The 22,963-nt window shown below is 37.2% G+C and overlaps 1 protein-coding gene across 1 annotated transcript in view; it reads right to left on the bottom strand.

Moving 5' to 3' along the window:
* LOC136876338 (NACHT and WD repeat domain-containing protein 2) overlaps positions 1-22,963 on the bottom strand; it is a 355,527-nt gene that overhangs the window by 16,639 nt on the left and 315,925 nt on the right. Inside the window, exon 21 of the mRNA XM_068228264.1 lies at positions 5,494-6,233. Within this exon, the coding sequence (XP_068084365.1) occupies positions 5,494-6,233 (740 nt within the window). The remainder of the gene's footprint in view (positions 1-5,493; positions 6,234-22,963) is intronic.

Genomic DNA, 22,963 nt, shown 5'->3' with positions numbered 1-22,963 from the left:
CCCAGAACCTAACACTGCCCTTCACATGATTCAAAACCTGTGACTTTTTATTTATTTATTTTTTTACAACTAGCCTCTTTCAACTTATGGTTACAGAGACAAATAGGTATGCAAAGAGCTTTATAGCATCTCAAAAAATCAGCCTTTCTCAATCCAGAAGATTTCACTCATGGATTCCTGTGACGATGGCAGAGATGAGGGCCTTCCTTTTGAATATGAACTTGAAGAGGAAACCGACAATCAAGTCATAATGGTGTGTCAATTCTTTGCTAAGTTCTCCCTGGTGTTGGCAAATATTCACTACAACTAGATTACTACTTACTACTTAATTCTTACTACTTAATTCTTCCATTTAGTTGACAATAGTAAGTTGGACAAGAAAAATGAACCAAATTATGACCCATGTACTAAATTTTAACCTTCGGTAAATCATGTGGACAATCCAATACTTTTACATCCCTCACCAGCAAATATCAGTTGATGAAAGATTGATGGGTAGCAAAATAATATGTGGCCATTGTTGAACAGTAGTGAACAGAAATCAGTGAAGCAACAGAAGTCCTTATTATGTAATGTTATGTAAATTTTGTATTGTCATCATTTTGGGTAAACAAAAACATTTAAAAAACTGAATAATTTATGCAAAGCAAATTATTGTATGTAGCTTTCTTATTTAAAAATTATAACATATTTAGGCCTATGAAGAAATTGACTATGAAGAAGATTTATTTTCAAAGAGATCTGGGTATTTACATTTCCTGTTTTAAATTGACTTATTCTGTAAATGATATAAAGGGATGTGGATTGTTATACATGACTTGTGAGGCAGGGTGTGCCACGTGTAAGTGGCCCTTTCCTGTCGTTTTGTTATATCCGCTAATATGCGGATTCAGCAGAAAGGATTATTCTAGAAGAATATTGTCATTGGCCAAAATACAAATGTTTTTTTATTGGCCAGTATATTAGGATTTTTAATTGGTGAATGTGGCAAACTAGAGTGTTGCTATTGGTTATTTGCAATCACTCGATTTCCTGTTTGCGGCTCCTCGCATGTGCGAGTTAATTTGTCCGCATCTTTGAATTTGGATCACTACAGCGGGTGGACGCGTTTTGCGTCCGTCCCACAATGGGTCTTCAGCCGGCAAGGGTAAGCGCTATGTTATTGCCTTATGTTCTTTAAATGCATTCTTGTGTTTCGGATTTCCCACTTAATGTAACTTCAGTAATTATGTAGAATTTCATCTTATGTGCCGGAGTTTCCTCTAGTTTTCCACATTTTCCAAAATAGAGCATTTGTATGACTTAGCTATTATGCTAGTCCGCAACGTGTTGTTTTCGGAGGCAGACCTTCTTTTGTAACTCTAGTTGTAATTGTAAGTAACTGCAACATTCTCTCTTGAATAGTGTAATTAAATTTTGATTCTTCCGAGGTTGCCTCCTTTCATTCCATAAATTTAACTTTACTGTGAATCTCTATGTCAAAGATTGTTCGTGACTGAAGAGCTTCATTGTTTCCCTTACGCATCTTTTGTTTTGTGTCTCAAGTATCAGTTAATCTGCAGTTCATTTATTTTTTCATTTATAATTGTATGTTCATTTTCTCAATAATTATTTGTCTGTTGGGTGTATTATTGTAAGTCTTTTCTCCCCCATAACGTCATATGTTCCCATGGACCTCATAGGTTTCCCGCACGTTCCACAATCCTTCTTAGTTGTCATTTTTAGGCCTGTAAGTGTTCCATTGTATATGATTTAATTTGGCATATGGAAAGTTATCCGTCACGTTTCCATGCTCTGTTGTGTATTCATTGCCACTGCGTCATTTTATTATTTCTTTATTCTCATTTATTTATGTCAACATTTATTTTTATTTTTGCATTATTATTATTTATTATTCTGTGGTTTTATTCATATTTTATTATTATATTTATGTCAATGCATTTATTATTATTATTATTATTATTATTATTATTATTATTATTATTATTATTATTATTATTATTATTATTATTATTATTATATGTAGGCGTAATTGTCCAGCAACGTTACATAATATATATTGCAACGCAATATAGGCCCTATTCCAAATAAACATCACCACAAGTAGAGTATCAAAATTCAGGTTTTTTGTGATTCACTTTCAGACTACTGTATGAATTCTAATTGTTATAAAGGAGCAAAATATACAGAAGATATACAAAAGAGTTAAAGAAAAGGCTTAGGTTACGCTGTGGTAGTGAAGCTGTTAAATTTGTACAGCCTCTTAAACAAGGGTTACCATATATTATTCATGGACCACTTTTTTTTCTTTTTTTCAAGTGTCCTCCTGCTAGTTACCTTCACAGATAAGGACAATTTTTACGTATACTCTGAAGCTTATTAGGAAAGGTACTCCAGAAGAATTGACACACAATCTAACGCAAGAAGGAAGATATATTATAGGTGTGTATCAGTGTTATTCAGAGGTTCTGGGTCTGTATCAACAAAGTGTAGGTAAACAATGTGTACTTGCTGCTATGCCAAGTTTTTGGAGAGGTCAGGGCAAGTTGATAACAGCAGCATTTTGTTAGTTACTTTCAATCCAAACTCCAACAAATTTTGTCATAATAAGAAAAAAAAATCACAAAGAAACCTTTATTACAACCTAAATTACAGATTTCTGAAAGGAGATGTGCAAAATATGCCTCAAACACCTTGGTCTTTTTTACCATACCACATGCTAAGCAATTGGTCTTCTTAGGCGTGCCCTCCTTTAATATACCCGGTCTTAAAAGTGTTCATTATTTAACCTTTTCACCAGTGTAGCAAGAGCGGAGACGTGGCCTTGAGGACAAAAGCCTAATGCGCAGGCTCTGCCCTCTGTAAAAGATATCCTTCCCACTCAAATTTGTTCTCCTTAAGACATGATAGGTTGACTTATATTTAAAAAGAAATCTAACTTGGTCAAATATCATTGCATATTTATTTTCATTCACACAAAGCTTCCCATCCTCCTTTTAAATCCATGGTGTTGGACACAGCACTGTTTGAGTTAAAATACTTTCCATCTTCATCTCTTTCAAAGTCGCGATGAAGTATAAGGGCAATAGCTTTCTCAGATGTCATGGGATATGGTACCAGAGTGGTTTGAAGCTACCTATATAAGTGCTAACACATTAGCAGTGAACAGAAACTATGCGGCAAAGTTATGACAGAGAAAGTCATCGAACCCTTCCATTTGAACTGATTGCCCCCAACATCTGGAGATTATGCTAGAAACTACACACTCTCAAGACATGACATGAAGGTATGTCATGAACTTCTCCAGCAGTCCACCATAGCGAAGCACAGAAAAGCCGAACGACTCAGGATTGCTACATTCACCAGCTGTGCGGCATCACTTTCATGTGACTGCTGGAACAGTCCACTAGCTACCAGAAAAGCCTCTCACCGGACTGCTACACCGGAGTGAAAAGGTTCATTAACCTTCCAGCGGGCGCGTGGGCGGCAATTTGGCCGCCTTTTGGGGAAAGTCACGAGATTGTGCCATTCATGGACAACTAGACAGGCGGGACCCCCGGTTATTCTTTAATTACTCATCGTTACACGAGACAGCGTTTTCGTACTTTTTCCAGTCTGCACCGATCAGCCGCTGTTCAGCTTCAAAGTGGTACCTGCCCTTGTCGTTCGAGTCAGGCGGCCAGTCTGCCGCCACGCGCCCGATTGTTTTCGTATTCTCTCATACCCAAATGAAACATATAAGTAAATATATTTCGTTCGTGTGTGCGCGCGCGCGTGAGAGAGGAATGTTTGCTCTTATGCAGAGTGTTCAAATATATTTATATTTTGATGTTTGCTTAGTTTTCTGTTCGATTCCCCCCTTTCTCCTATTGTTTCCCTTCAATAATATTGACGTAATTATGTCTTATTACGCGTTTCAGGGCACGATACAATGATCCTGTATTTTTCTCTTAATTCTTGATGAATTGGAAGAAGAAGAAACGAATGAAGGCGAAGATGTTTGGGACGATCCTTATGATATTGATTTCGAACCCGAAGTTATCGAAACGGACAGTAGTGACTTTGAAGTTGGGATGGACAGGGCTGATGATGTAAGCGATGACGACCGCGATGGCAGCCCCCTACGTATCTTCATTGGGGACATTATAGGCAAATAATCCCATAGGAAGGAGTACAAAAGAAAAGAACTTGATAAAAACAAGCTCGCCAGTGTAAAACTGAACTAGAATGCTTTTTCACCATAATAAATTCAAATATGGTCTAAGAAATTGTTAGACACACACATACGTTTATTGACAGGGTAAAGATGCAACATGCAGAAGGTCGAGAAAGAGATTTTGGAGAAACAACAAGATCAGAAATTTTAGCTCTTTTAGGTGCCTTGTTCATGATAGCCGTGAAAAGAGTAAACCGCACAAACTTATTGGAATTGTTTACTACCAACGGAACCGGAATGATAAAACTGCAGGCTAACTTCAGTGAACGTCACTTTCGATTACTGTTAAGAAGTCTTCGATTTGATGACGTAAAAGAAAGGGCGGCCATTTAGCCGCCACGCGCCCGCCTGGGAGATCCAGGTATGCGCGCCCGCTGGAAGGTTAATTCTCCTGAACAATGTTAGGGATTTTACTGTATTTAGAAGTGCCAGTTTGTTAATGATCTCAATTCTGTTAAGACAGAATGAAACTGCACTCACAGTACTGAAACAACTTACTCTCTACCTACATTACAGTTGACAATTGTGTATTTCTCAAGGTTTCTGGTGTACATTTATGCTTTGTTTCAGTCAGGATATTTCTAAATATAGAGGCTGTCTTCTGAACCTCATAGGAAGTGAACAACAAGTTTTATTAAAGTAAACAATGAAATTCAAAATAATTTAAGAGTTTAAATAGGGATTTATTAGTAAATTGATGCTAATGGTTAAACTAGGCATTTGTAAGTACTAACAAATCCCTTTTATTCATCATAATTTGACCTAAAGTGGATTTTTTATTTTACTCCACATGTTTAGCATTTTCAAGAATAAATGTGCATTTTGGGAAAAATCCTCAGCTTAATCCAACATAGCAACTGACAATAGTATTCCATCATTAAAAAAGTTAGTCAAGTTTCTCTGTAGCTTTTATGCTTTGGTAACATTTTTTGCCCTTCTCTATCACTAACATAAGTATGTTGAAAAATGTGAATTCAAAATAACATTTCTATGACATGAAACCCACACTTTTCTTTTTGTATACATATAGCAAGTTCTACAGACCTTATTCATTGTCAAGAGACTGTTTTACAAAGAAAGTCATGATGTGCAAAAAGGGAATCTTGTTATTTGTACAAATTAAAGAAGAGACTGTAGAAAATGGAAAGCAGTGGGCCAATATGATTAGTAAATTTTAATCTCTAGTCAGTACATAACAATATTAAATATGGAAAATAATTGTGTGTAAAGGTACTTATTTCCTTATAGAATAAAAACTTTCTTTGTTTATATCTTACCTTCCATCTCCTGATACTAGGAGCGAGTTAAGGAAGCGATCTTCTCCAGCCTTAAATGTTGTCACACAGTCACCACTTTCTAAATTCATCAAGTTTACATACATTCTGTTACGAGATAAAGCTACAAGATGACCATTATCGTGTAAACCATAATATGGCATCTTTTGATTCATTACTCCCTTGAGACGGGTCACGAACTGACCTAAATTGAGATCGTAGATACGCAACTCACGGCGACACAGAACAACACAACGTTGTTCATCTATAGGTTTAAGGTTTATGGGATGTGTCACTCCCAGTAGTGTTCTCACAGGAGTTGCCTTATGAATGTCCCAAACGGAAATCTCTTCTCTTTCTGTAGATACTGTCACTACAAAATCAGGGTTGTCACCAAGACGAGTTACAATGTTAAAACGAGATTGATCAAAAACTTCACCATCAGTTTCTGTTGTGCGTATGCTATCTGGAGTGGCTTCAGGTGCTTTCTCTTGACCGTCCAGCGGTGCAAGAGGAAGTAAGGAAGGAACAGGAGGATTTAAACATATTTCAAAAAGTTTTGACATAAACGTGTAACCGGCAGAAGACTCTGCAAAAACTTTGGCAAGATTTTGGTACATATGGGAATAAAACTGTCGTCCATCATAACTTAGGGCCAGTGCACTATCTTCTAGGCATTTTTTGAGTAGTGCTAGATCCTTGTCTTGAGCTGCTTTCTCCTCCAGTGCAATATCTTCCAGTACCTAGGAAGAGGAAAGAGATTAGAAAAATATCAATAATGAGACCTACACATGCTAAACCTGTTGAGGATGTGTGAATAAGTTCTAAATATCATTTGGAATTTAAGTTTGTGATTTGTCAAGTTTACAATGATAGCATTATATTGTATAATAATCATTATTCCACGACTACCTTTCTATAGAGTATATAACTATAATGCATTATACAGTTCAGATGCATTCCAAACATTCAATATTAAATTAACCGTAATGAAAATGTGAGGCGGTCCGTTCCAAAACTCGTCTTATCCATCATAAGTGATTTTTCAGGAAAAGCAAAAAACCTGTAATTTTTGTAATATAAGGCTCACTTGTTTAAATGTATTACGACGCGTTCAAGTCCAATGTCATAGGGTCGTCTTACTGAAGAATTATAAATATAATTAATAGAACGTCCATAAATTACATTTGTATTTTGGATAAGACGAGTTTTGGAGCACCCAAAAAATTCAAAATATATTACCTCACACAACTTATTTTTAAACAAGAAAAATGAAAGGATTGACAATATAATCTTGTAATAAAACTCACCAGTACACTCATGCACCTTTTTGCTATCAGTATAATGATATTCACAAATAAATTAAACACAGCAGTGTGATTTATCATACTCACATCCTATCCATAGTATTTGGAGAGAATTCTTCCTTTATAGGCTACACTGTACTCACAATATAAGTAACTTGAACAATAAAACATCACTTTGTTGTTAATCAAACTCTCAAATCTGTTCCCTCCTCTTGAGATCCATCACAAAGAACTTCTGTTTCTTCAACACGATTGTTTTCGTCTACAGAAATTATGGTGAACAGATTCTTATAAAAAGAAAGCAACTCATTCCTATCCCAATCCATTCCAAAATGCTTTTCAAGCAAACTTTTTACGTCCTTTACTTTGGCGGGATTCAAGTTTACTCCTGGCAATAATTCAGGTGGCATTAGCATATCTCGCAGGCGTTTTCCCTTTTTCATTACGAATTTTCCTAAACCGATGTCTGAGTTGTAATGAGGTTCTCCCCATAAGGGTGACATTTCCCAGTGAGTCTCTAATAACAAATCGTTTCACTGAAGAAAATTCAAAGTGCCAAGATGCAGGCATTTTCATCATATTTTCAGAAACCATTTTCCAATTGTTCACCGAGCAGTCTCTGTCAAACTTGAAGACTTCAGCATGTTTGCTAAAGATGCCTTCATATTCTGCTGGATTACAGGTTATAGGGCATTTCCGTATCTCTCTCTCTCTCTCGACTTGAGCAAATACCCTGTCAGAGGGCAGAAATGAGTGGCCTGTCATAGGAAAGACCAATTCAACAGTTTCTATATTAGGCAGAGCTGTGTGTGTCAAGAAATATGAGTACATTGCAATCATTGTAGATTTGCGGTTCTGTCCTCCGCAGCCATCCGCACGAATTCGTATAGTAGTGAAGTTTGACAAATCAGTTTGTGATAATCGATGGTAAACTGCAGATGACGTTTCATTAGACCCCTTGTTGAATTCATGATCCATCCATGTGTATGTAAAAACATTCTCCTTTGTCAACTTGGCATGTGAGGTACCCCTCACAATGGTAAAATTATAGGTGTACAATTGGCGACTGTAATATGCAATTTGATCTGGAACTTTTGGATTCACAAGATTCTTTTGGCAGTCAAATGAAAATATTGCCATGCTGTCCCTTTCTTCTTGGAGCTTTTTGAAAAAAAGCTGCAGCCCTTAGTTTGTGTACTCTAAGTTCCAAGATTAAATAATTCTTCAGTGATACGTTCGAACTTTCAAGTTTAATTTTCTCCTTGAGCTCTATGCACTTTGAGCAAGCGTCAGTAACTGGTGTTCCGAATCCTATGTTGTAGCAACGCGTAAAAATTTCACGGAAGAACCACAGCTTCACCCTCACTTCTTCAGGTGATTTTTTGTTATACATTTTGTAAAGCTTAGCGATGCTTAAATTTCTGGGTAGATACTGTCTGACCGGTGACTTTCCGCGGCAATAGTGACTTTCACAACACTGCAAACTTTCATTGAAACGTTTCAGGGAGTGCCTCTTTTCAGTGTACTCTGGTTTGATCCTAGCTCCTCCCCTCTTTTCTGTTGGAAGTTTCCCTGTCGTGAAGTGATTTCTGGCAAGCCTCTGAACCCGATCTTTGCTGACATGCAATACATTCAAGAATGTCTTTTGGCAGAACTGAATGTGAAACTGTTCTGTTTTAGCAACTTTTATATACCTTCCACAACAAGAGCAATACTTTCGTCATCTTAATACACTCTATTCACAGCACAAAACTGCATGAAAGACTAACACAGTTCAAGAGCAACTCAAAGAGTGGAAAGACTGGCATAAAACGCGGGTATATTGTAGCGTGAGTCACGTGCTGAAATTATCCATTCCTGTTGGTTGATTGTATATGGCGAGTTTTGGAACGACAAGCGCCGTGGATAAGGCGAGTTATGGAACAATACCCTAAGTTTGATGACAGATTTCTATGGGAAAAGGAGAGTTTTGGTGCTCAATTTTGTGTTAGAACTATGACAAACATCACCGAGAAGGCAATGCTACCTCTAACTCATTTTTTTTTTTAAATTGGATAAGACGAGTTTTGGAACGGGTCGCCTCATGTATTCACTACTAGTACAATTTTATGCTAAGTTTATACCAGTATACTATACCGTACTATATACAGTACTATACTATGAAGTTATATATATGTAAGTGAGTGAGTGAGTGAGTGAGTGAGTAATGAAGACATATTTGATAAAGTTATCTGCAGAAACATACTGGAAACTGTCCTCCAAGTTTTCCTTGGATAAACTACCTGTAAGCTGTAGTGTTAAGCATTGGAAATAAGTTATAAGTTATGTGTGAAACTGTATACGATGATGCTGGATTTAGAATGTTAAACTAGTAATATTTCTCTAACTAAATACATTATGACCTTTGCTGCCAGATGCAATTCACACTACTGCAAGAATGGTACTGAGAACTCCAAGAAGACTTGTCAAAATGTGAACAAGAGAGAATGTTGCTACTGTAGGTGGGTAGCTGTGTACAGGCCAGCTCAAACTAATTTCCAACACTGGGTTGCTTACGATATTGGTACCCCTATTTGGTTTTTCGAGGTCTGGTGTCTCTTAAATTCTTCTTCTTATTCTTCTTCTCCTCCTCCTCCAATTTTCTTCGAATACATAGGATCACTTTAGTCAGTCTGTTATCCAAGTCTTCAAAGGGACTGGACCTTGTGGTTCTACCAGCACCTTTTCATATGTTCCAATCTTCGTGCCCTTTCTAGTGTTGAAAATATTTGTGTTGTTTCTTGCAAGTGTGAAGTGGAGGATTTTTTATTTTATTTTATCTGTGGTGTCTTCTGGTGTAGGGCTAATTTCCTTTGGATCCTCTCTTATTTATCTGATACATCTGCAGCCTGTTGTGGTATTTTTTTTAGTTGAGATTATACTGTACCATTTGTTTCAGAAGTCTCGAATCCTGCACATTATGTGTCCAAAGAATCCCAGTCTGCTTTTATGCATAGCATCAGGGTTTTGTATGCAATTCTAGGGGTGAGATTCCCCTGTAGTTGTTAGGTACTGTTCTGTCAGCTTTTTTTTATATAGAGGGTGGATGATGGAAGTCAACCAGTGTTCTAGTAGTATTTCTTTAACACTAGAACGGCCACACCGGTCATTTTGACCGTTAGCGAATTTCAAGGTATTTCCACGCTCGTAATTTTTTACTCACGAGGTTGTTCTTTTGTGACTTTTCATCTTTTAGGGTTATGTACATTCACGCCAAAAATTACATCCGTAGATAATAAGGGAACACCGATATTGTCCCCTATACCTAGGAAGGCCATAAGCGGTCATCTTGACCGCTTCACTTCCTTGATACGGAGAGCTCTATTCTGCTCACTGCTTGCTTCCTGTGATATATTTACAAGTAGCGCTATAGGGGCGTATGCTATAACTAAATAGTATGCCTCTAGCAGTGGTTGCGAGTGGACGAGTTAGTGCCTGTCCCTTGTGTCGTATAGTGCGTAATAATGGCTCGGCGCCAAAAACTTACTCCTGTTCAATTATTAGCAGAACTTGAAAATCTAGGAGAAGACGAATCAGGTGACGAAGATACATTATCAGATATAGACGCAATGAGTGACGATGAGGATTTTATACCTCAACAGTGTGATAATATGTCGGATAGTGATGGTGATTCGGCTGATGAAAATATGTACACAGTGGACTTCGCACCTACGATAGACGCAGTTACTTCTTCAACCAGCCGTGATCAATCTTGCAGCAGAGGACGATCCCTTAGCAGCAGGCAACCTATTCGAAGAGGAAGGGGACGAGGTGGGAGAGGTCATGAACTGGTAAAGTCTTCTTCATTTGCACCAGGGGATCAGTTATGTGGTAATGATGGAACAACTATTTGGACTGTTGTCGACAGTAGTGGGAAAACCCCTGGAAGGATGGCTGCTCAGAATGTACTGAAAGAGGCAGCAGGGCCTACTTCTCACGCTAAGCGTAACGTAGAGACTAACAGCAAGGTTAGTGCCTGGCGTTTATTCATTGACGCATCCATGTTGAAGCATATAAAGATGTGCACAGAGTCCGAAGCTCGTAGACAGACAACGGATAATAATTGGTATATTTCTTTGGAAGAATTAGATGCTTTTATTGCTTTGTTATACGCCCGTGGAGCTTATAAACTTACTAGTCTAGCTGTAGATCATATGTGGTCTTCTTTATGGGGCCCCCCTGTGTTCACTAACACTATGGCAAGAAACAGGTTCAAAGAAATTCTAAGGTATTTGCGCTTTGATCTCCGTAAAACTAGATCCACTCATTTGCAGACAGATAAATTTGCTTTGGCTTCGGCTATTTGGAATAGATTTATTGAGAATTGTTATGTGTGCTAGAAACCAGGAGCTAATGTCACAGCTGATGAACAACTCTTCCCCAGCAAAGCTCGGTGCAGGTTCACGCACCAGATAAATTTGGCATAAAATTCTGGCTACTGGTAGACGTTGATTCTAAGTATGTGTGCAATGGGTTTCCTTATCTTGGGAAAGACGAAATGCGACCCGCCAATGAGTCACTGCCTGAAAATGTCATGAAACTTATGGACCCATACCTCATGAAAGGACGTAACGTGACCACTGATAACTTCTTTACATAGGTAAAGTTGGCTGAGAGACTGAAAGAGAAGAAAACTAGTATTGTTGGAACAATCAATCGAGTGAGGAAGGAAATCCCGGTGTCAATCAAATCATTACGTATGAATCTGTACGAGACTGTCGTACTTCAGAAGGAAGATCACACTACTCTCACAATATATCAAGGAAAAGTGAACAAGAATGTGCTTCTGCTAAGCACTCTACACCCAAGCGTTCAAGTCAGTGAAGATAACAAGAAGCTCCCTAGTACTACTGAATTTTATAACGGAACTAAGTATGGTATGGATGTAGTTGATCAAATGGCGCGTAATTACTCCACTATAGCTGGATGCCGAAGGTGGCCTGTACATGTATTTTACAACGTACTTGATCTAGCAGCAGTAAATTCATGGATAGTCTACAAGGAAGTTACGGGACAGAGAATCTCTCGACATGATTATATTCTTGAAGTAATACAAGAACTAAGATCTGATTTTGTGAAGACAAGATCCCGGTTGATTGAACTCCCTACACTTCAGCCTGAGCCTCAAATTCAGCTTCAACGTGCCAGTTGTAAGTGACGACAATGTCAAATGAACTCCAATTGTAAACAGAACAACACCTCTGAAACATGTTCTTCGTGCAACAAAGTAGTCTGTGGAAAATGTTCGTGTAAGGTAATAACTTGCATAAATTGCTTGTCAAGTGCCTAAAAAGGCTTGTAAACAAATAGAGACCGTTATTTTTATCATAATTTTTCGCAAAGGCATTCAATAGCAAGTCCGCCGAAATATTTCATTGTTACCTATTAGAAGTGAGAGAATATGAACAATTATTAATATTTAATAATGGATTGATCTGTATACAATACATCCTAATGGTTAACTGTTGTTTTAAAATAAATTATTGAACATTCTCATGTTTCCCAGGTCCTGGATCCTAGGTATATGTCAGTAAGCAGCAGCGGTCAAAATGACCGCCTGCGGCCTTTATGGGTATGAAGAATGTTCGGCCGTTCTAGTGTTAATCCATATTCTGACATGCTGCTGATGAAGGGCGAATTTTGCTGACCTTCCTGTATGTTTCCAGATCTCTACAAGGGTCTGATCTTCTCATGGCACTTTGTAGTTTTTCATCCCATCCAGTGCTTGGCAAACTTCTTTTATTTTGTGTGTGTGTGTGTGTGTGTGTGTGTGTGAGGGCAGGGGAGGGTGGGGGGTGATGTTTCCCAGAGGTGCTGTTATTGGAGTGATATGTTACATAACTTACTGAACTTGAAGGCTCCACCCAGTAACATGCATGATCAATGATATTGTATTTTAGTTCATCCAGCTTGATCACATATGTTGTAAATACTTTTATGGTGTTGCTTTCAAAACTTCACATTAACTTTTAATTTATGCAAAAATTGTCAAGAGATTTTTTAAAATAGACACTTCCAATTCACTAAAAAATGTTGAAATACAATATATATTCACACTCAATTTTCACACCTGGCTTTGCTGCTAAAGCCGACAAAGGGTCCTGGCTCATTGCAGAGTGTAGATATGTTTTGTAAAAGATACAGTGGAATCACAAGATCGCAATATTAGTTACAAATCCAAATAAAGATTAGAAATCCACAGGATAGCTTCATTGGATGCGAGATGAAGATCTGCCAAAGCACTTTCAAAGGCTCAAAAGTGGGCACTCAGAGGCTATATTGAACTATCTGCACACAATCGCAGTTTGGTAAGGTCCGGCATACTCCACTAGCGAGTGTGGTAACATGTCACCACATCTGCCAGCTGCTTCTGTGGATCAGTGGTAGAGTGTTGGCCTCTGGATCCCAAGATAGCAGGTTCAAACCCAGCACAGGTAGTCAGATTTTTGAAGGGAGGAAAAAAGCCCATTCGACACTCCATGTCGTACAATTACAAGTAACAACTCTCATTATTGTTCCATATTAAAGACTAGCAAGATACCCCTGCTTCGCTATGGTATTATACTGAAATTTATAATTGAATGCTTATTGTTTTATATATAAAATCCATCGAAATTCGTGATCTGACTCGTTTTCTAATAGATTACGGCAAGTTTCCTCCCATTTTTCAATCTTTCTTTCCAGCAATTGATTTTGTACTTCCCAGGCTAGGTCCAGGTATTCCACCCGGTCAGTTGGGTCCCTAAATCTTTGCCATCTTTTTCTATAAGCATTTTTAATATCGATCAAATCCTTGAGGAGATCCGGCGTGGTGTCGTCTTGGGTGCCTCGGCGGTACTGAACCCGCGGCCAAACTGCATTCTTAGTCATTACCTGTCCAGGACCCATTCCAGCACAGTCCGCACTTTTGACGATGGTCCAGAACATTATTATTATTATTATTATTATTATTATTATTATTATTATTATTATTATTATTAATTATTATTAGATGTTCTGGACCCCACAGCAAGATGCAAGACCGCTACTTGGCGGTAAATTACATCTGCTGCCATTGTCATTGTTGACAATGTGACCAGCCCCATTGTCACACGTAGGCAAGTGTGCAGGATTTCTGGCGATACGAATGACATACTTTCGTGCATTATTGACCTTATTATAGAGGTGAACAATTTGACGGTCAATCTCATTCCCATCGTTTATTTCAAATGTGTTTACATTTTTATTTATATGCCAGGAGAATCTACTGTAATCTAAGAACGTTCTCCCAATCAAAAGATGGCTGTTGAAAACGAACCCAGGAAAGATTAAAAATGATCAGTTTATGATCAGAATAAGTACATCGAAAATCTACAGCCTGTTTCCAGTCATTCAACAGGGTCAGGAATGGAATGAATAAAGCCCCATCTAGCGGCGACAATAGGAATTGTGCCAGCTGCCGAAGCACACCTCTGGGGCAATGATCGATGAATGACAAATGAAATGAAATATTGGACAGTGTTGCTGGAATGAATGATGACAGGGAAAACCGGAGTATCCGGAGAAAAACCTGTCCCGCCTCCGTTTTGTCCAGCACGAATGTCACATGGAGTGACCGTGATTTGAACCACGGAACCCAGCTGTGAGAGGCTGGCGCGCTGCCATCTGAGCAACGGAGGCTCCTGATAAGTACATTATGAATAGTAAAATCAATTGGTCTCACCTCCTTTTACACCCCACCGCCGTTAAGTTTATTTAACCCCCACCAAAAAAAAATTAAAAGAAGGCGTGTTTCTTTATGTTCAAAGGAGATTCCAATCACCAATGTTCACGTCCATTACCTTCAGTTTTGAGATATAAGTATTCCTATAAAAATAATGAACTTTTTTCACTTCCTTTCACACTCCTCCACCCCCTCCCCCCCTAAGTGAATTTTCCGGCAAAAATACTTGTTTCTTTAATAGTAAAGGATCTTCTAAATACCAATTATCACGACTCTAACTTCTTCAGTTTTTGATTTATGTGTCCTCATGAAAGGAATTCAACTCCTTTTCACTCCCGCCCCCCAAGATGGTTTCCCCCCAAAACGCGTTAATCACTGTTTTTAAAGGAGATCCAAATACCAATTTTCACGCCTCTAACAACTTTAGTTTTTATTACATGTATGTATTCTCATACAATTAAGTCAATTAATTTTTCAATTCTTTCACCCCCCTTCATTGGATTTTCCGAGAATAAGTGTTTCTTTACTTTTAAAGCAGATTCCAAATATCAAATTTCACGTCTGTAACATCTTCATTTTTGAGATATCAGTGGCCTAATTAAAAGAATTCAACACCATTTTCAGTCACTTTACCCCCCCCCCCACTCCACCCAAGTGGTATATCCGAAAACTAAAAATACACGTTTCTTAATTTTTAGTTGAGGTAAAAAATACCATTTTTCACTTCTGTAACATGTTATGTTTTATGAGATATACTGTAGAAATTCTCATTTTAAAATTTCACCCCTTTTTAGTTCCCCTTAAGTGGAGTTTCCAAAAACAAATCACCTATGTTTCTTTACATTTACAAGAGATTCAAAATACGCACTTTTTACATCTGTAACATTTTACGTTTCTCAGATATTCTGTAGATATAGTCTTTCAAAAAATTCTTCCCAATTTGTCACTCCTGTTTAACTGCCATTAATTAGATTTTCCAAAAACAAAAAATACTTGTTTATTTTTAAAGGAGATCTCATATACAAATTTTCAGTTCTGTAATATCTTCAGTTTCTGAGATATATGTATCCTCATTAAAGGAATTCAACACATAATTCACCCTTTTACACCCCTCCTATTGGGATTTACAGAAAAAAAAAAAAAAAAAAAAAAAAACGTGTTCCTTTATTTTTAAAGGAGATTCTAAATACCAATTTTTACATCTGTAAACTTTTGAAGTTTTAAGATGTAGACACACTCATTTTAAAATTTCACACCCCTTTTCACCCCCATTAATTGGATTTTCCAAAAACAAAAAAACAAGCGTTTCTTTATTTTTAGGAGATCCCAAACACCAATTTTCAGGTCTGTAATATCTTCAGGTTCTGAAATATAAGTAGCCTCATTAAAGGCATTCAATCCCTTTTTCACCCTTTTCCACCCTTCCTATCGGGATTTTCCGAAAACAAAAACATACACGTTTCTTTATTTTTAAAGGAGATTCTAAATACCAGTTTTTTACATCTATAAACTTTAAAAGTTTTGAGATATAGATACACACATTTTAAAAATTCACCCCCTTTTCACCCCCCATTAATTGGATTTTCCAAAAACAAAAAAATACCTGTTTCTTTATTTTAAAGGAGATCCCAAACACCAATTTTCAGGCCTGTAATATCTTCAGTTTCTGAGATATAAATATCCTCATTAAAGGCATTCAACCACTTTTTCACCCCTTTTCACCCCTGCTATTGGGATTTTCCGAAAACAAAAAATACGTGTTTCTTTATTTTTAATGAAGATTCTAAATACCAATTTTTACATCTGTAAACTTTTAAAGTTTTGAGATATAGATACACTCATTTTAAAATTTCATCCCCCTTTTCACCTCCTTAGCGACAGATTATCCAAAAATCCTCTCTTACCGAGCACCTACATCTTAATATGAATATATCCCCAAAATTTTATTTCTTTATGTCCAGTAGTTTTGGCTCGGCGATGATGAATCAGTCAGTCAGTCAGTCAGGACAAGTTATTTTATATGTATAGATGACGCTAGGCACGGAATCTCAAGGATAATTTAATGAAACCACCTATTCAATACTTTCCATGTTTAATGTGGTTTGAATCTACATGAATTTATGTAGACTTATCAGGTCAGGTACATGTTTCATCCATTATTTGGGCATCTTCAGCCTGTAGACAACTTTTAGGTCAAGTTTGGGACCTTTTTAACCATATATAGTACAATATATTAACATTAATAATCTCTTAAGACTAACATCCCAGGATAATAATTTTAAAAATGTGAACAAAACGTAACTGTGGGTAACATAAATTAATTGTGTTTTAACAAAATTAAAACTTGTCAGTCCTATTCTATCTAATGTAAAAATATGTTCAAAACTAAAATGCATCTTCTTCCTCTATCATAAGTCTTGAGAAAAGAGGATATTGATACTGGGGCTTATATTTGACCCACATATTTAATTTTCATATTCTTGACATAACTAATGTTGAAATGTGTTGCCATACACTAGTGGAGATTTAAAACTGATTGTTATATATAGACTGGTCAAGAACGCTGTTGTGAATGAAACTGTAAGAGACATGACGGCAGCTCTTATGTAACGACAAGGAATTGTAAAGAGTACAATATTAGGCTGTTTCTTAGTTTTAGGCTGCTGCTTAATTGAGAAGGAACATCCTAGACACTTGATACAGTCTTGTATGAATATCATTCCCATTGATGTGTTGCTTGGTCTTTGGGAGGGGTCTTAAGATTATCTGTAATGAAGTAAAAAAATAAATTTTAATGAACAATTTAGAGCACGCGTTGTGAGAAAATGTATTAAACTAACACCTCATAACTGTAAAATGACTTACTTGTTCAATTCTTACTAGGTGGGTCTGTCTATTCCAGCAGCGCCTGTCTAATTGACATTTCTACTTCTGCTGTTATATTGGTGCGGTAATGAAGGGGTGGGGCATGGAGGGAGAGTAGGGGTAGGCTGGTCTATGGGCGTATGTGCTATTGCTGGAGGGAAGTTTCTAGAAGCGATATGGGCAGGCTTAACATTTGGTATGGTGGATGAAGCATTTGAGCGTAGAGATTTAAGTAATTGACGAATTTTGTTTTGATTTGAATTCACAATATTAATTAATCTAGGTGTTAATTCGTACAAAGGATTTTTAATTTCACTGACATTGTTAAGAATTTATAGGTCTGGTCCAAAAAGATGTGTAGATTTTTAACTTCGTTCATTAATTTCCCTTTACTTATGCTTCTAATGATGGTAAGATCTTTCTCTATGGATGTAAAGTGATGGCCCATTTCTCTCACATGTTGGCTCATCGCGGAAGCACTTGTTGTGTTTTTGAGCGTTATAATCTTCCAAATACCTCGTGTGAAAGCCCCATCCAGTTTGACCTATATAAGAAAAATCACATTGTGTACATGTTAATTTATATACGCCAGACCTTGAATAATTGCTACTGTAATTGACCTTGTTGTGGTTAAAAAATATGTTTTGATTGGTGTTAACTGTCCTGAAGGCTATATTAATATTGTGCTTCTTTAAAGTATTTGTGATCTGATGGACGGATGGGTTATTATATGTAAATGTGGCAAAACAAGTTTTTTTTAGGTTTGTCCAGGACAAGATTAGTGGACAATTTAAATTTGATTTTATTAATTAAACAGTTAACCATATCAATTTTAAACCCGTTGAGTAGAGCAAGATTCCTTATGTATTTCAGTTCAAATTTTTAATTGTTGGGAGAAAGAGGAATTTTAAAAATATATAATTAAATTATAGAAAGAGGCTTGTTTTTGGGACTTGGGGTGTAGGGATGAATTTATAATAGTTAAGGGAGAGTGTGTAGGTTTCCTGTATATTCAAAAATCGAAGGTATTATGTCCGCGTGTAACTGTTGACGTGGATGGGTACGTCCTTCTACGAAATGACCGCGAGGGTAAAGGGGGTGGGGGAGTAGCTGCTTATGTTGCCAGAGACCTCAACCCTAAAGTAATTAGCCATTCACCTTCACAGTATGAACATAAACCGGATTTTTGTTTGTAGAGATAACACTGTTTAGAGCAAAATGCTTGCTAGGAGTGGTTTACAAGTCTCCGAAAGTAGGGTATTTGACCGACCTTAAGACAGAAATATTAAACCTTCTGCCGCCAGACTATGAACACGTTATTATAATGGGAGACTTCAACACAAATTTGTTAGACAGTACCGCAGCTTCAACTCGACAGTTTCATAATATTTTCGAAGCATGTAACATGACAATTTTACCCCTCAGACCAACCCACCACACTAATTGCAGTCACACCCTTCTCGATCTAATAATAACAAACAATTCAGCGAAAGTCCTGCAACATGGGCAAACATCAGCCCCAGGACTATCTGGACATGACATAATCCACCTGTCCTACCAATTACAAAGCCCGAAACCAAGGATGAAAATATTATCATTCAGGGACCTCAGACGAATTGACGCAGATAAATTAGAAGAAGATGCTCATTCCATGCCGTGGATGGAGATACCCTAAATCACGCCAATAATGTAGAGGAAATGGTCTCAACATTTAATAACCTAGTAACGCAACTCTACGATCGGCACAGCCCAGAGCATACGGAAAAAGGTTCCAGAACTCCTAAACCGTGGATAGATGATAAAATTTGCCACTTGATGGCTAAACGAGATGCTGCTCATAGACCATACAAGCACTACCCAACGGAAGTGAACCACCAGACTTAAGAAACACTGTGTAATGAAATGACCTCTTACGTTACGCCCATAACTTTATTAGACCTGACGTACACCCTGCGACGATGTGGAAATCTATGAAATATTTTGGCATCAATAACCAGAAATCTGATGTAGAACTAAATGTTAATGTTGTGCCCGTTCACACCTCCGCGACAGCGTTCAAAATGGCGCCGAGTGAAGGTATGGCCCATTTGATCTATAGGAAGCAAAGAATAGACACCAGTTGCGGTGACATAGAAGGCCATACACGTCATGGAACGTGTCGAGTATTGAGAGTGAAACGGACAGTGGACTGTCTACTGTATTGTTTTACGAAAAAAGTAGAAAACTACGGATTGTTAAGAAAACTCCATCTTAATTTTTTCAACAGAGAGTGAAGACGGAACTGCCGACCGCGCTATAATTTTAAAGGAAGAAGAAGCGATCTGAGGCTATACTAAAGGAAAAAGCATCGGAAAAGAGAAGAAAACAAGTTAATTCACCGGAAAATAAGCAGAGTTGATTAGAGGTATTAAAAAAAAAGAAATCAGCTAGTACCACGAAATATGCGTGGGCGGATACAGAGCGCACTTGCAAAGGAAGACCAAGCCAGCATCTAAAAGAAAAGGATCTCAAACAAGAAGAGATACATCTCGATTTATTGAAACAGAATAAAAATAAGTTTTCAAGATCCACAAGAAGCAGCCGACAGAGATAGATTCACTGAAATTAACACCAACGAGACCGAAGATATCCGGCGGAGACCAACAAAAGAAATAATAATTCAAGGATTACAAACTTCAAAAAGGATTATATAATGGCTGTTCACTGCGCTGTAATCCATATTTTAGTTGCTGACAAGAATACCATGAAGAAGATGTGCTAAATATACATGATGGACCAAGCTGGGGACCAGTACATCTTGCCATACGACAAATATAAAATTAGAAGGAATTTTAGCAGAAGCGATTGGGGTAAATTTTCATTCATTGGGAAGGGTGTGAAGGAGTGGAACAGTTTACCAGGGGCAGTGTTTGATCCTTTTCCAAAATCTGTACAGATATTCAAGAAGAGAATAAACAGCAACAGAGAAAATAAATGAAGTGTTAGAGGGCATTCGACCGGTGCAGGTTATTGTAAATTTAAAAAAATGTGTGTGAATAAATTAATTCCATCCCCTGGTCTAAGGAGTTTGGACAGCCAAAGTAGGGGACTGCCTGTAGGGGTGAAGTACAGTGGGGACTTCGAGGGCCCTGGGACCGCGACGGTAGCTGTGAAGGCCCTTCAGGAACTCTGAAAAGTGGTGGCAAAAGGGGCTCTGGTTAAGACGCAGCAGGTCGTTATGCTACTTAGGATCCAGAACGGGTAAAAAAAAAAATAGTAAATAAATAAATGCAATGTAAATATTAATGTTATACCAGTTTTATAGTATCATTTGAAGCAATTCCACATACTGTATATCAGTTGACTATATTTGTAAGTAGTACAGGAGATATTATAATTAGAATTTTGTAAACAATATAAATTTATTAAGGATGAGCTGTGTGTTTAATAGAAAACATTGTTAGCGTAAATTGTATAATATTGTATTATAGGAAAAATTTTCTTCTCTTGTTAATTTAATATTTAGTGCTTGACAATAATGTATTTTAGTGTACCATTTGCCACCGAGGTAGACACCTCATTTGCAAATAAAGAGATTTTGATTTTGATTTGATTTTGACCGAGCCATGATGAGGAAGGCGACGGGAAACCATTCGACCAATCCATAATGAGCAAGGGAATGAGAAACCAGACAGCAATTCCGTGATGAGGAAGCGGATGATGTACCAGATGTCCAACCCATGACCTGACCGCAGACCCAACTACATTCATTTGGGAAGCAGAACAGCTGGACCAGGACCAACCATGAGCGAGCTAAGTCATTTACAATACTTAATCACATAATTTTTGGTTTGCCTACACATGTGCCTTAGGCATGTGCCGATAGGTTGAATATAATACCGATATATAAGAAATGAAAGTGAGTGTTACCAGTGAAGTGTGAGATACTTAAGTCCGTAGTTACATGATCTAGCAATATAGCATAAGATTCTAATGTGTTGGATATATACGTCATCGTATATCGGTCAAAATACACGTATGTAGCGAGAGGTTTGAAAAAGAATTTTGGAAACAGCTGATAGTAATGACATACTGGCAGATTACAGAGATTTCGTATTGGTAATGCTACAAGTCGACGTCACGTTTGGTTGCGCGCGGTGTAAAATAAACATATGAAATCACGCATTATTTTGCTTCGCAATAAGGGCATTGAACTCAATCATAGGTTATGATATATAGCAACTTTAAAATGTTCTTTTAAGAAACATAGTGTGGTAGTTTTGACATGGTCATGTATATGGGAACGCGACGAGTTAATATTGAGGCTACAATGTTAAGATATTATATGAATGTTGAAATAAGGTTACAATTGTGCTAACTTGAGGAAAAGTATGAGTTATATAGTGATATAAGGAGATTTATACGCACTACGTAGGGGCCATTGAGTGCCTGCAGTTTAAGATATGCCACGCTACATTCTTTAGATTCGTATATGTGAGATTGCCCACACCGCAGGATTGACCTAAGCCAAGGTATGAATAGAATTTACTATTTTAGAATTATGCTTGTGACGGGATCGTATGTCAACTTTAGATGTGCTGTAATGAATATCGGAATACTACGATACATTTTATAGCTGTGTTTTGACCAAATGCATTCACGACACTGATAAATATGATATTATGTTTCTGAATACAACGACATAGCACTTGCATTGTAACTGCGCGTATGAATAAAATAGCTTGCATTGAAGTAGAATGTTATGGAATATAACGAAGGAAAGGGACATTGAGCCTAAAAGACCTGTGTATGACAGCCAAAGGTTATGTTGAAGTTAGTTAGATAGCTGAATAGATTAACATATACTCTGTTTGGACTTGCATTTTCTCAACGAACAACATCTAGGGAAATGTTAGAGTAGGAGCCAAATTTAACAGGCACTAGGAACAAATGCCTTAGTCCGTAAGTAGTTGTCCATGCACAACGTGAAAGAAGTAATAAAGCATGAGTTCGGATTTATTCATATGGATTTATACATTCAAATTTACGCATCCAGATTTACTTATTCGAGTTTACTTATGTGGATTTACTTATTAGTGACTCGTCATTTACTGAGTATCAGCTAAGATTTACTATTTAATATTCTCAACGCTCAATTCTAATATGATTGGTGATTAAATATAACGTGATATGCAGTTCAGTCCTGCAATTTAAAGTTATAATTTGGTTTAATTTCAAGTTTGAGCTTATTAGTGGACTTTATATACACTTCAGCTTAACCGGGTGTTTTATTCAGACTTGTTTAATTAGTCTTAAAGCAAACGAGCTCTCGTAACAACTTAATTATGTTGGTGTTGTATCTATGACTTAACTTCAGAATGGACCTTAGATGTCCAGTGATCGATTGTAAATATGTACATACTCAATTTTGATTTCATGATGGAACTGATCTACATAGTTTAATACTAGATATTATTTCTTTTTCTATGAGCCAGCGCTGACTCACAATCCACACTTGTAAATATGCAAGGACAAGTAATGCCTTGGATAAAATTCCAATTTAATAGTCCAATATTTAGTC

Source organism: Anabrus simplex, chromosome 6 (genome assembly GCF_040414725.1).
Source record: "Anabrus simplex isolate iqAnaSimp1 chromosome 6, ASM4041472v1, whole genome shotgun sequence".
Lineage (NCBI taxonomy): Eukaryota > Metazoa > Arthropoda > Insecta > Orthoptera > Tettigoniidae > Anabrus > Anabrus simplex.
Note: the sequence above shows the minus strand (reverse complement) of the source record. Positions and strands in the feature narration are given on the sequence as shown.